The sequence below is a fragment of the Chiroxiphia lanceolata genome, chromosome 9, assembly GCF_009829145.1.
Source record: "Chiroxiphia lanceolata isolate bChiLan1 chromosome 9, bChiLan1.pri, whole genome shotgun sequence".
Lineage (NCBI taxonomy): Eukaryota > Metazoa > Chordata > Aves > Passeriformes > Pipridae > Chiroxiphia > Chiroxiphia lanceolata.
The window spans coordinates 25,912,515-25,926,305 of record NC_045645.1 but is presented as its reverse complement, the minus strand read 5'-3'; the positions used below and the strand labels follow the sequence as shown (position 1 = coordinate 25,926,305).

General features: G+C 49.0%; 1 protein-coding gene across 4 annotated transcripts in view; it reads right to left on the bottom strand.

Annotated features, from left to right (window-relative positions):
- RXRG (retinoid X receptor gamma) overlaps positions 1-13,791 on the bottom strand; it is a 48,007-nt gene that overhangs the window by 17,842 nt on the left and 16,374 nt on the right. The window contains exon 1 of one of the 4 annotated variants that reach the window (XM_032697255.1): positions 3,448-3,621. The exons of the other annotated variants lie outside the window; for them this stretch is intronic. Within the exon in view, the coding sequence (XP_032553146.1) occupies positions 3,448-3,496 (49 nt within the window). The 5' untranslated portion in view covers positions 3,497-3,621. Of the gene's footprint in view, positions 1-3,447; positions 3,622-13,791 lie in introns of those variants that run through there. 4 annotated transcript variants of the gene reach the window in all.

Below are 13,791 nucleotides of genomic sequence, written 5' to 3'. Positions count from 1 at the left end.
TCACATCCCCCTGGTGACCACAGTAACACATAAGAGTTAGATAAAGTTTCTCATCTCAAAAAAAAAAAAAAGAAAAGGTTGTTGAATTTAAGGCCTAAAGGGTTTTTCATGATTGTTTGGTAAGATTTCCCACTTGGCCAGCAGCCACAAGGAAAGAAAAATGCACAAATCCCTACAGTTGTCTTTAAACTCCTGGAGAAGCTACAGGTCCCCATTAGAAAGGATCTCACTGGCTGCAAGCTTTGTGGCTGCCCCAGGCAACTAAGACAAGTGTCTCCTGCTTTAAAAAAATAAAAAATTTAAAACAAATCTGCATTTTCCTAGCTGCAGGAGTTGCCCAGTCACTGGATTTTCTCACACCTTTGCTGAGTCAAAGAGCCTTCTTCCATCTTGGCATCCAGAGCTATAGGAATAGACACGGCAAGCTATGACGTGCAGGAAAAAAGCATCCTGCAGGTCACAAAACCTGGGACCATCACACGTGAAAAAGGTGCCAGCCAGCCAGGCAGCAGCCCCACTCCAGGCACAATCTGGGTTTTCCTCTCCCTATCCCCCAAACGACCTGGCCTAACCCCGCTTTGCTTGGGAGAGCTGACAAGATTGCAGCCGGAGGTGGTGTGGCCACAGGCCAAGTTACATGAGTACTAATAAAAGAGACTTTGTGGAGGAGCCAAGTTAGTTCTTGTCCCCAACCAACTGTGCCAGAGAGTGCTCAGAGAGAGAGGACAGCCAGCACAGCATCTTTCCTTGCCCTGGGAGTTGGGCTTTGGGTGAAATGCATCCTTCAGGAGAATAAAAACACGTTTTGAAATCCTTTTTTTTGCTCCTATAGCTCAACCCTAGAGCACATCTCCTGCTTTAGATGTTTAAGGGTGACTCATCTGAACACTTTCCCTGGTATTCTACAAACTCAACTGTAACATCTTAGAGTCTGTTTGTCCTTTTCACAAATCATGTGCTTATGACCAATTTGTATATGTACTTTCTCAGACAATTTTGGTGGCATTACTCAGATAGCTACAATCAAAGTGTTATACACACACCATTGAAAACATATACTTTATTTCTGACTTAAATGCAGATAAAGTTAAGGTAAAGCATATGTAACAGCCACTTGAATGCAAAAAAAGGCAGCAGGTACATGTTGGGGTTTTTTACTTTTTTCTCCCATTATGCTCAAAATAAAGCTCAGAATTTCAGGTAATCTGAAATGCAATAAGATCTAGACATGCCAAACAGCAGCAGTCACTTCACCTTAACTTTGCCCTCCAGCAACACAGTGCAAGAACAATGAATGTTACAAGCTGACAGCCCAGCATGGACACTACCCTTTTCCACCACCCTGATGTCCCACTTTACACAGGACCAGGAACAGTTTCATAGCTATTTTAAAGGAGGGAGTAGCAAGGACCATGAACATATTGCAGGCCTGATGCAGATGCAGGTTGCCTGCATGGGCTTTGTGGTGAGGATCCCAAGGCAGTGGGAAGGTGCTACGCATCCCCTCCATCCATGGTCACCATGCTCTCTCCTGCTTCATCCCTCTCAAAGCCTGACTGCCCTCTTGCACAGCCCATGGGCCCTAAAAAGTTATCTGGTCAGAGCAGCTATTGCTTTCTCAACCAGCCCAAAATCCCTCTCTGCAGACCCAACAATCCAAAGAAAGGCAGCTCTCACACCATCAAGATGTCTCAGGGTTATGGAAGCCCTCTGGCTTTGAGGGGAGTGCAGGTGTGAGCGGTAACTTGTATCCAGGGACCACAGGACAGCCTGGAGTGACTGCTTTAAAGCAGCCCTAACAAAATTTGGCCATGCTTTTGCATCTCTGTCAGTTCACCTGCAGAAATTACCTCTGTTTCTAACACCAAGTTACAAGTAGGGTAAAACACCAGTTAAACATACTTTTAATGAAAGCTGAAGTCCCAATATATTGAACTGCTGGTGGGCTGGAGAATAGCCCCTTCACCTTTATTGGTGGGACAGAAATTCCTCTGTTCCTATTACCATTTTCCTCTCCCAGAAATTTCCCAAAGGCTCTTCTGAGCACCGTGACCCCTGTCCCTACAGGGATCTGTGCCTGGTTTCGGTGAAGATCGGTTTGAATGTCACTTTTCTTTCAGTTTCTTGCAAATCTGTAATACTCAATAAATTAAACACAAATAGCACTTTCATTGTTTCGGTCTTATTGCAGCAATAGGAGAGAGTTCAGCTTGTCTTTGCTTGTTCCTTAAAAACACCAGTGAGCAATAGATTCTTCCAACGAGTCATCTCTTTTCTGCAGAAACAGCCTAAAAAGGTATTTTGGAAAGTCAAGCGCTTGTGAAACTTGCAGATGACTTGATGCAATACCAGTGACTTTTCTGGAGTTGGAGAATTACCAGAGGTGAGCATCTGGTGCAAGAGGGAGGGGGAAAAAACATACACATAGTGGGAACATCCCATGTGCAATTCCATGTCTGCACGAACCTTTTCTCTAGCAGAGAAATAACAGGCTGATGTGCACAGCCTGGGGGCCTCCAGAGCAAGACTTGGAGGCATTTACCCACCTTCAAGGGCTGGGAACAAGTTTTCCATAGTAAGACTTTCCACATCCATAAATAACAATGCATCTAAATTTCCTGGAGCAGCACCAGTACTTCTGTTAGCAGTCAATACATGGGTGCTCCCAATCCCTTACAGCCAAGCACTCCAACCTGTCCACTCCCTGCCTTGGTTGGGGAGCACCCAACAGATCCTCAGCCTCTTCCCCCCGTTAGGACAAGAGAAACAACTTCAGATAAAAATAATGAGCGAGCTCCAGTAATTCCAAAGTCCATTTCCCAAGAGCAGCTGTGGTTTCTGCAACCAGAACTCGCTCACACCAGTGTGCATGGGGGTATCATAGCCCTGCAGCCCCAGCCCTTTGCTGTCTCCCTGGGCAGCCTCACTTGGCTAATCTGACACAGCTTCACGCGATTATGGTGGTATCTGTGTCACAAGAGCAGGACACAGCCACCAGGCAAGGAAAGAGCCCGCTTAAGATTTTCTTGGGGGGTGTTTTATGTTCTAAAAGTAATTTTTTCCTCCGACAACTTAATAAAAATGAAAACCAAAAGATGCTTACTGGGTTTAATCCTGCTCTTTCAATGAATAGATTCAGTCCCTCACACGTGGACACATGCATGCATCACCCAAATTATACACTAAACTTCAAAGCAGAGTGCAATGGTTTGACTCAAGCCTGCATAATTTCAGGCAGCCTGGTTTGGCTGTGCAGAAGTTCACAGCACACATAACCACAGGACAGCTTCAACCACAAGCACACAGGCACCGCAGGTTACAGCCACATACGAGCTAGGTTAAACACGTTTTTAAATTCCCTTTACCCCCCCTCACAGTCCTACTGTGGGATCAGTTCCTCCACCTAACCCAGAAGGCACAGATTGCAAACGCAAGTAAAATACTTACTGCCAAAGCCTGCGGGAAACTTAATGAAGTGAGGATAATTCCCATACATGTTTAATCTTCAGTTCATCGCTTGCCTTTCTAAACACAACTGCCTGCTCTAACTTCAAAGCTGCCCGGAGCGCAGCGCAGCCCGCCGGGGTCGGGACATGGCTCTGCAGGAGCAGGGGCTCTCGGAGGGTGCCAGGGCAGCTGCCTCCTCCCGTGGCCTCATCCTTGCTTCACGCCGGCAGCAGCTGCTCGCCGGGATGAGACATGCTCTTGTTCTCCGCCGCTCAGGGCTGGCTCCCGTACTCAGCTGTCTCGGCTCCCCGCAAATTCACGGCGGACCGTCCAGGGAGCATAATCGCCCGGATAAGATGCCAATCAATGCATGACGGCTCCGGTATAGATCAGAAATTGGGAGGAGGGGGAGAGGTTAAGTCGTTTAGGGGAGGAGCATCGTGGGGAAGGAGGCGGCGGGGGGGCTTTGCTTTTCCACCAGTGGAGACTCGCTGCAGTGTATTAGTTACACCGGCCCCAGCCATGTGGAGGGTTCTCCGGCCAGGCGAAGGACCAACCCTCACCCAGATGATGACGATGATGATGATGATGGGCTGGCCAACAGCTCATGTGCAACCAACCCAGCACTTCGGGGCTAGGGCTGTGCGGGAACAGAGCTCCACACTCCCATCCCACACCAAACCATGCCTCAGCTGTGCTCCCAACATCATGTCATGACCCTGTGGTGCTGGACTGCAGTCACCCCCAGGAAATGCAGCCCTGATGGGCTGAGGAGGACCAGGACCTTCTTGGGGCTAGTGGAGCTAGAAGTTCAATTCCCATTCCCTACTCCACCCAAAGGAGTCCAAAAAACACCGAAATCACACAAAAAAAGCATCATTAGCCAGTTGCTAAAGCTGCATGGGATGAGAAGAGGTGGGACACAGGACAGAACCCTGGGGGCTCAGTCTGTGCCACACAGAGTCAGTAAAGTGTTCACAGCCATGGCAGCGGAGTGCAGTATGCTTCACAGACAGTCCCATACTTACATCCATAACTTCAGTTTAATGCCCACCCATCCTGACAATGAAGTTCTGCAGAAAAAGAGTAGAAATAAGCAAAAATAAGTAGCCAGTTGCCAGACTGGGGCAAAGCTACATGCAGTCTCCAGCACTGGCTCCTCCTGGTACTCTGAAGCAGGAGCAGTTCCCTGCCTCACAAGCCCCCTACCAAACCCATGCAATTTTGGGGAAAAGCAGGGATGCAGGCAACAGCACAGCCCTCTATTTCTGGTTTCTGATCTGGGAGACTTCAAATGAAGTCACCTCAAAGGAACGGAAGAGAGAAGAATTTTGCTAAAGGTTATAAAGCAAACAGAGACCAAGACCACATGTGTGTTGGAAGAAAAGATGGGTTGCAGCCCTGTTGTTGGCACAAGTCACGTGGCAGAGAAAGGGGGCACGGGGCTAGCAAGGGACTTTGCCTTCCCAGGGAGAGCACAAACCATCCCCACATACAGGATGGGGAGCATGCCATGCAAACAGCAAGACAAAATGAGGGAAGAGCAGATTAGGATGTTTGGCATCCATCAAGGGCCTTCTGGCACTTGGCTCCCTTCCGGACACCCAAGGACCCATGCTGCCCTTTGGCACTAAACATGCTGGAAGAAAGGCATGGAATATGCCAGCCCAGCAGCAGCTCAGGCAGATGCTGACTGAGGTGCTGTCAACCCTGAGATACCACGTGTGCAGGAGAAGGAAAGGTTACCCTTGTTAGCTCTGTTTCTTCCTCCGCTCTCAGACATTGCCATATCCATTTATCTCTAGCTAGAGTTTAAGCAAGGGAAAGGGCTTTTCCCTCCCTCATATTAACAACTTTTAAATTATTTTTTAAAAGGTGATTTGGTTTCCTCCCATTTCTGCTCTGCACCTGTGTTTGATGACTTGGTTATGTGCAGTATCAGGAGGATACTGTGACATGGATGTACAGCTCTTTACAGGCAGCAGTGACATCATATCAACTCCAGGACTTTTGAGTTTACCTGGGAATGGGAAGGTAACATTTGGGAGTGCATCTCCATGTAGCAGAACAAATGGATAACCTGCCTGCTGTCAAGAGTGAGGAGGTTTGCAGGCAGTAGTATCAGCATTCTGTATAGCCCATTAGCTCTAGCACAGGTTTACACACGCTGGCTTTTCTCACAGATTAAAAAAAAAAAAAAAAAAAAAAAAAAAAGGAGATCAGTATTCAGAGTAGGTTCTACTGAGGCAAAAAACCCAAGCAACTGCAGTCTCACAGGGGGAATACAAACAGCAGAAATCACTCTTGTATCTTCTATCTGGCCACCTTTCACATCTCATTTGTTTTATTGCACAAACATTAATGGCACTGCAGAACTGTTTCAGGGGAGAACAGGCAGCCGAGCACCACGGTTACACATCTCAAGGTTTGAGTTCCAGGGAAGAGAGACCAGAGGGTTTGATAACCACCACAAGAGCATAACACAGCAGTGTCTAATTGTGGTGCCATGTCCTGTCCCACTCCCTGCTTAGCTGAGCTTGTGTCCTCCCCTGCCACCACTGCAATATACAACAAGGGCATCCCCAGCAAACACCCTCAGCAAGGGTCAGTCATCCAGTCAGTGTTCACAGACACATCCAGGTGCAGAAGATGTAGGCACAGCTCCTATTTCAGTGGATGCTGCCCCATATTCCACCCTGTCTAATCCAAGCAACATCAATCCCAGAAACTGCAGGATTTCTAACCTGTAGGAAAAGTTTGCTATTTCAGGATAACACTGACTTTGCTTCTGGTGCTGTCCTTTAACAGCCACACCGAGGATCCTTGTTGGGGCCAGGAGACAAGAGCCAGGCACAAGCCAGGGATGCCTCAATGCCTCACAGGCAGAGACCCAGGGCACTGCTGAGGAACAGGCTGCAAGGTGGCTTGTTTCAATCTCCGGATAGAAAATTGGATTTCTCAGCAGAGCAAGTTTTTTTCCTCTGTGACAAGACCGAAAGAAACATTTTTCAATCAAAAACCCCAGCAAACAATCTGCTTCCAAAAGAAGTGCCACCCACACCCTCAATAAGATCCAAGATTTCCACATAAGAGAGGGACTTTGTGCAGTCCCACACAACAACCTGCCAGGGAGATGTTTCTCCGATCTGGTGTTACAGGAAAGCTCTGGCATGATGTGAAGCCTGCCTGTCCAGCACCCCCTCAGAGACCTTTCCTATCATCTGTCCATCACCCTGCAGAGATGCATCAGGGCCATCTATCCCCAGTCCCCAAGTGCCCACCAGCACTCAGAACCGAGACGCTGTTTTGAGACAAATCTGCTCTTGCACAAGTTCTGCTTCCACCTGCTTGAGTCACACCTCCCTATCTTCCCAGGCTGGTTCATTCCTTGCCCTCAGGTCAGACAAGAGGGTTGTGCCCTCACCAAGCAGCTGTGGGACGGAGCAGGGCAGAGCCAAGCTGCATGTTCAGTTCAGCCCCAGCAGCTCTGGGCACAGGGAGGTGTGAGCAGTGAAGCAGCTTTGCGTTCTAAGCACCAACCGTGCTGAGATTTACTAGTACCATTAATTCTTACCCACCACACGGGATCTCAGCAGCTTTAACTCCATGCTAATGAAGTTTTAGTAGGGAATTATTTTTATTGATCTGCCCAGAGCAAAGAGCCTGATTTTAGTCCAGCTCTGTCAGCACACCCTTCCCCATAGCTCTTTTCTTTCAGCTTAAAAGAAAGGGGAGAGGAAAGAAGACAAAATATCTCTGAGCTCCTTAAAAAGGTTGGCAGTCCCAAGCAGTAAGTGGATTACTTTATTGATTTTTAGCAGATCTGGGTTAGTGAGTGCTTAGTGCTGCAGAACACATGCACACACTGAGCAACTTCAAGGAAAGCCCTCCAGGCCCTTTCCTCAGGCAAGTCAAGCATCAGGCAATTAACTTAGGAGACTACTGTAGATTTTTGAGTGTGGAGAAGCTCCAGCCCCTGTACCCACATCAGTCTGTGACAGACAGACTCCAGGAGCCAATCCAGTCTCTCTTAAGCAGTGCTGCAGACCATACAGGAGGCAGCCCCCCAGTTTCTACTAGAATAGAACAATGCACTGCTTCAAGTCATTGAATGTTTTTATTCCACCACCTCCCCTTATGTAAAAGGAGAAGACATTATGGCTGCCACCGTCAATTTAGGAAGGAAAACTATTGCTGTGCTGCACCCAGATGGGACTCAGTGCTGCTGATGGGCATCCAGCAGCCACACCTGGGGGCATCAGCCAGAGCAGGACTCCCAACAAAGCAGTGCTGCTTGAGCCAGCAGAGAAGCTAATGTCCTGTTGGGATCCCCAGCTCACCTCCCAGTTAGCTTTCCAAGGCCACTGTACTACAGACAGTACTTCAGCAGTGTATTGGGATAGCATCTCAAAGAGCTCTTGGTACTAACTCCACCAAGCCTTTTAGGATGCTGGTCTCTGGCACCAGACCCTAAACATGGAAGGCTTACCATTTATTCCACCCTGCACCAGAACCAGGAAAGCTAAAAATTAAACATAGTTCCTTTTCCTTGAACCAGGAAAATGCCAAACATGACCAAGAATTCCATCAGGCCCCCATCCCATCTCTGTTTAAAGACAAAGGCATTCTATGTTTATCCTGATGTCACATGTAACCAAACAAAAAGGTGGCAGCTCTCATAATCCTACAGCTGCACAGGTATCTTCCTCCTGACACTGCTCCAGAATGAGAGACTCCCAGAGAAAACCCACTGCCCATGGGGTGTTGCTGTTAGAGCTGTGCCTCCCTTCACAGGGATAGTAAGTAGCAATAGGGGCTACCAGGTTGAGAGCCCCAGGAGCTAAAATGCCCATTTTCCTCCCTGCTGGCCTCGAAGGACAGACACAGACACCAAGTGACACACTCAGGGCCAAACAGGGAGTCATCAGCAGAGCAGGGACTTGAATATGGGTTTCTCTAGGCTAACCAGTGGACTAAGCCAACCTTATTCATCTGTTGTACTGGTTGGCATTGGCCTGGCACAGGCAAAAGTCATCAAAAGGCAAGGTGCCTCCTGTGATTGCCTGGAGATGGAGAGAAAGGGGGCTGCTGCATCAGCCCTTCCCCACCTAGCCCTGCCCTTTCTCACCGCTGTCTCATGTCCAGCAATAACCACAGACACCAAGCTAATGAAATTACCCCCAGAGCCCCACCAGGCTAATGCAATTACCAGCAGCAGCACATTCCAACAGCAGCACCACAACCACACCTGCAGTAACAGTCTGCCCTCTCCTTCTCCCCAGGCCTTCCCTATCTCTCCCCGAGCCCTACAGTTGCCACCTAACATGTCCTCTCCCCAAGGTCTGGAGGACAGGGGCCACCACTCCCAGTGCCAGGCTGCTCCAGGGAGGGCACTGCCTACCTTGCAGGAAGCACCGTCCCACGCAGCCAAGCGCAGCCTCTGAGGGCAAATAATTCCCAGCATGTTTAAACCTTGGGAGACCTTCAATTACCAGCACCATAATGAGGCCCTGGACACTAATCAGCAGTGTCACTGAATCCTCTTACGCCTGCCTAAGCACCTCCAGCAGCTTTGCTGGTTGCAGAGCCCAGCTGCCCACTCCTGCAGGGAATTACCTCCCCAGACAGGCACCAGTGGTGACACATGCATATTTTGACACAGGTGCAGGCAAGACACTTACAGACATGGGTGCCAGCGTGACAAGAAATACCTGAGCAAGGCCTCTGCCCACCTGGGACAAAGCCCACACTGGAGATGCACTGGAGTAGATAAACATTACTAAACTAGCAGAGAAGATATTTTAATGCTACTGCTCCCTATTTGAGATGCAAAGGGCAGATTTACATCTGTACCATCAAGCCAAGCTCCTTCCCTGAGATGCTCCAAGAGAGTTTTGAGCTCCTAACTGTGGATGGCAGGTGACCCCGTCTCGCTTCGCTCCTCTGCTCTGGCACTCGTTCACGGGGCGACAGGCAGCTCCCTCCGCACATCCGCTCTGACTCACGCTTTCTTCTCCAACAATACACTTTTTAATATCATGCGGGGAGCAAAAACAACAGGTCCACTATAACGCCGAGATATCCCGAGGCAGAAAATCCATTCGGAGCCCAGCTAGAGAGAGTCAAGTCAATTAGACACTTTCTGGGGCGTCAAGCTGCCAACAATTGCAGCCTTTGTACCAGCGAAGAATCACTGCCTATGTGCTTCCCAGAGACTCCCCCTTGACAGAGCAGAAAGGTCAGCAGTGGTAGCGTCATGGAAAAGCAGGCAACAAAGTATTCCTGGGAAGGTGGATCCCAAAAAGTAGCCATTTGGACCCTCTGAAAAATATTTTTTTTTGTCAAAAGCATCCATTGCTTTGAGTTGGGTTTGCAAGGGAATAAGCAAGCCCATAACTGATCAAGGGAAGCAAGTTGTGTAATCTTTTTGGATTTCAGTAAAGAATTCTATACTGTCTCTCCCAGCATGTTTCTGAACAAAATGCCCAGCCCACAGCTGGACAAACACATCAGGCAGCGGGTGAGCTATTGGTTCACAGAGTGTAACACCGAATAGGGTAACATCAGACTGGCCACTTGTCACTAGTGGGATTCCACAGGGCTCCATCTTGGGCTGAGTGCTCTTCAACATCTTCATAAATGACTTGGACGCAGGACTGAAAGGGATACTGAGCAAGTCTGCAGATGACAAAAAACTGGGAGCAGCTGTTGGCTCCCTTGAAGACAGGGACACCCTGCAGAGAGACCTTGACAAATCAGAGGACTGGGTAGTCACCAACCAGAGGAAGTCCAACAAGGGGAAGTGCTGGATTCTGCACCTGGGATGGGCCAGCCCTGGATGTACTGGGGAATGAGATGCTGGAAAGAAGTGCTGGGAAAGGGACCTGAGGGCCCTGGTCAGTGGCCAGTTGGCCATGAGTCAGCAGTGCCCTGGCAGCCAGGAGGGCCAACCATGTCCTGGGGGGCATCAGGCAAAGCATCACCAGCCAGGCGAGGGAGGAGAGTGTCCTGCTCTGCTCTGCACTGGGGTGGCCTCACCTTGAATATTGTGGCAGTTTTGGGCAGCACAATATAAGAAAGATATTAAGCCATTAGAGAGAGTCCAAAGGAAGGCAAAAGAGATGGTGAAGGCCCTTGAGGGGAAGCCGTGTGAGGAGCAGCTGAGGCCACTTGTTCTGTTCAGTCTGGAGAAGAGGAGACTGAGGGGAGACCTCATCTGCTGGACCCGGCACGTGCTGATGGCCACCAGAGCTCAACACAGGGTGGGAAAGGTCTTGTCACTGCATTGCCCTGCACAAGGCCACAAAGGGCTCCCACCTGCATCCCCCCAGCAGGTGCCCCAGCCTGCTGTGCACCCGGGGGCTTTGCTTGCTACTCTTGTCCTGTGCATCCCCACGTTCACGCTTTTACATTTCCTCCTGCCTCGGCAAGTGCAAAACTCCAGAGACAACCTGTCAATCTCCATCACATCCGGCTGCCTCAGATGGTCTATTTATACCAGACAGGCAAATGTGGCTGTCTTGGAGTTCAAGGTAACAAGGGTTATTCCTGCACTGAGTAGCTCCTTTCTCAGGGAAGGAAGGCTTGAAGTTATCCAAGAGGAACAGCTTCACCTCGAGGGCTAGCACCAATACCTTCACAGCTGAGGGCACAGCCATGGATCCCAAGGTCCAAGCCAGGCCCCAAAAGCCCAGAAGGTTGATAATTGTCATAAAACACCTAATCCCAGGACCCTCTGTATCCTGCCATGGGAGGGGGGAGATCAGCATGTGCTAGCCAGAAAGACCACAGCTTCAAGCTTGCACACACTTTGTTTCACCACTGAGCACTGCCTGGATCAGGTGTGAGCATCTGACTTCACACTGTCACATTAATGCCATAGTGAGGGCTCCAGCTTTCTCTGAACCACTCCTGTCTCTCCTTTTATGTCTCCCATACAGCCTGCTCTCTGGCAGCCAGCATATCTGATCCAGGATAAAGCCTGCCTTATCAAATTGGCCCATTACTGTCATTTGAAAAGATCTGTGGAAGGAGGCAGCATTACACCAGATTAGCACTGTGAGTCACACGGCCACAGAGCTTTTGATCTGGACTAAGGGCCCAAAAGCCACATTCACCACGTCACTAAGGTGCAGCTCCTGTCGGCACTTCTCAGCCACCTGCCTTTGAGTTTAGTCCTTCCTCCAGTCAAAGAGACATTTTTTATAAGCCACAGTGGAATGGTGGGACTGCTGTTCCTCTTATAGGATGCTTGTAGCTCCTTGGGAACCAGGTAGCTTACTTGGATCCCACTTCCACTTCATTTCTACAGATGCCACTGGCTCATTAATCCCTTTTTCAGTAGATTTCAGCCTGTCCATTGGGTCCCCTGAAAGCAGAGAAGGAAATCAAATTCCACAAAAACCCAAGTGTGTCTGCACGAGAGGGAGAAGCAGGTTTCTCAAAGCTTTGCTGTCTTCTCTAATGCAGAAAAATCACCAGTTTCTGTAATGACACAATCTTCCTGGGGATGGCTCTCCTGAGCTCCACTGAGTTTCAAGCAGTCTTGGAACAAGTTTTCATTACTCCAAATACTCTGATACAGCAAACCTGGCCTAGCACTACCAGCACAGCAATCCTGCACACTGCAAGCTCCCAGCTCACACCTAAGATGCCTCTCAGTCACCAGGGGAAAAAAACCTCACTTCCAGCACATCCCCAGTCAATAAGCCAATCCCTATCTTTGCCTAAAGACACACCCATGTCCATGCTCTGCTGCAAACATGCCTTTGCAGCCTATTCCCAAACACCAGATCCAGAGGCACGGCATTTGGAAGAAATAAAGCACAACCAAGTTTTGTTGCCCAAGCACATGAGGCATAAAATGCATTTAAGATGAGCTGAAGCCCAAAGAACCCCCTTCATTAACTGGCAGTAAAAAAAAAAAAAAGACAGGAGAGGGGGATATAAAGACCTCACCTTAGCCCTCACTGTCTCTGCCTCCACTGGTGGCTCAGACCACTCCACCCTTGGTAGTTTGCATCTGACCCCTAAGCCATGCAGGCATTTCCAATTCACAGAAAAGCAATAGGTTCATTTTGAGATCATCTCCTTTTAGGTACAACCAATTTCAGTTCAGGAATCTGCCAGCCCAGTCTGTTTGACATTCAGAGGACTGAGCCATCTCTTTGCCTTGCCCACACAGACACACATCTCTCACTGTTGTTCTAGCAGCTATCCTTCCCCAGGACTCGCCTTCCAGTGGCAGCAGAAGGGAGAAAAACACAACATGAAACTCAGCCAAAATGTTCTCCCACAAGATCAGTTCCTCAATGTTTCCCTGCAGAAAATGTTTAAAACCCTCCCTGTGCAACCGAGGGGTGGTTAAGGAGCCAGCTACAGTGAGCATCCCTCTCCTCATCAACGTGTTCCACTGCCTTTCAAACATATTCTTCCCTCAAAAGCCACATGTTCCCCTGCACCAAATGGAAAATCCACTGGTAGTTAAAGCCATGGGAACATGACAAAATTCCCTGTGCCTCAAAGAAAGGAACAGCTCTGGATCAAGACAAGGACAGACCACACCTCACAGAGCCAAGACAGCCCAGCAGTGAGGAGCAAGCATGTGAAGAATTTGCAGGGATGTGGAATGACATGCTGTCACTGTCAAATATCTGTTCTCTGCCCTTCAACCTCTTCCCAGTAGAAAGAGAAAAGAGCTCCAGCCACATGTTTTGGCCCTTTCCTTTCGAGCCTCTGAGCAGAAGGAGCAGCTTCTACACAGCAGCAGCAGAGAAAGGACCTGGGATGATGTGGGCACAGCAAAACATGCTCAGGTACTGGCACTGCACTGATGTGCACTGGCTTAAGTCAGCTTATTAAAGCAAGCCCTGAAGATCCCAGAGCAGCTTCTCTACAGAGCTGTCTCCTCTGCCAGCCAGACACATCCTAGTTGAAAAATCTGGAACCCAGTTCTTTATAAGGCCGTAAGCTTTCCAGACCAGAAGCACAACCCCGAAGTTTGGTTAATTCACCAGTCCCAGAGTCTGTCCTGATAGTTGCAAAGATTGGCACTTCCCATCAGATAGTTCCAAAGCACAGTTTGTGAGTCAGTAAGGGATGTTCCCACAGGAAACTCCAGTCATTTAAGAGCCAAGCCATACCCACACATACCAGTCTCCATGGCTCATTTAATTACTGAGGCTTTTAAATCATACCTATCCACTAAATCTTTCAGCCCCAGAGCCTAAAACCCAGGGCAACAAAGACCCAACACTTCAAGCACCGCAGAAATTGTGCAAGACACATCCCTCAGTGCCCCAAGTACTTCTCTGAAGCACTAGGCACTTGTGCCAGGTGGGAAGC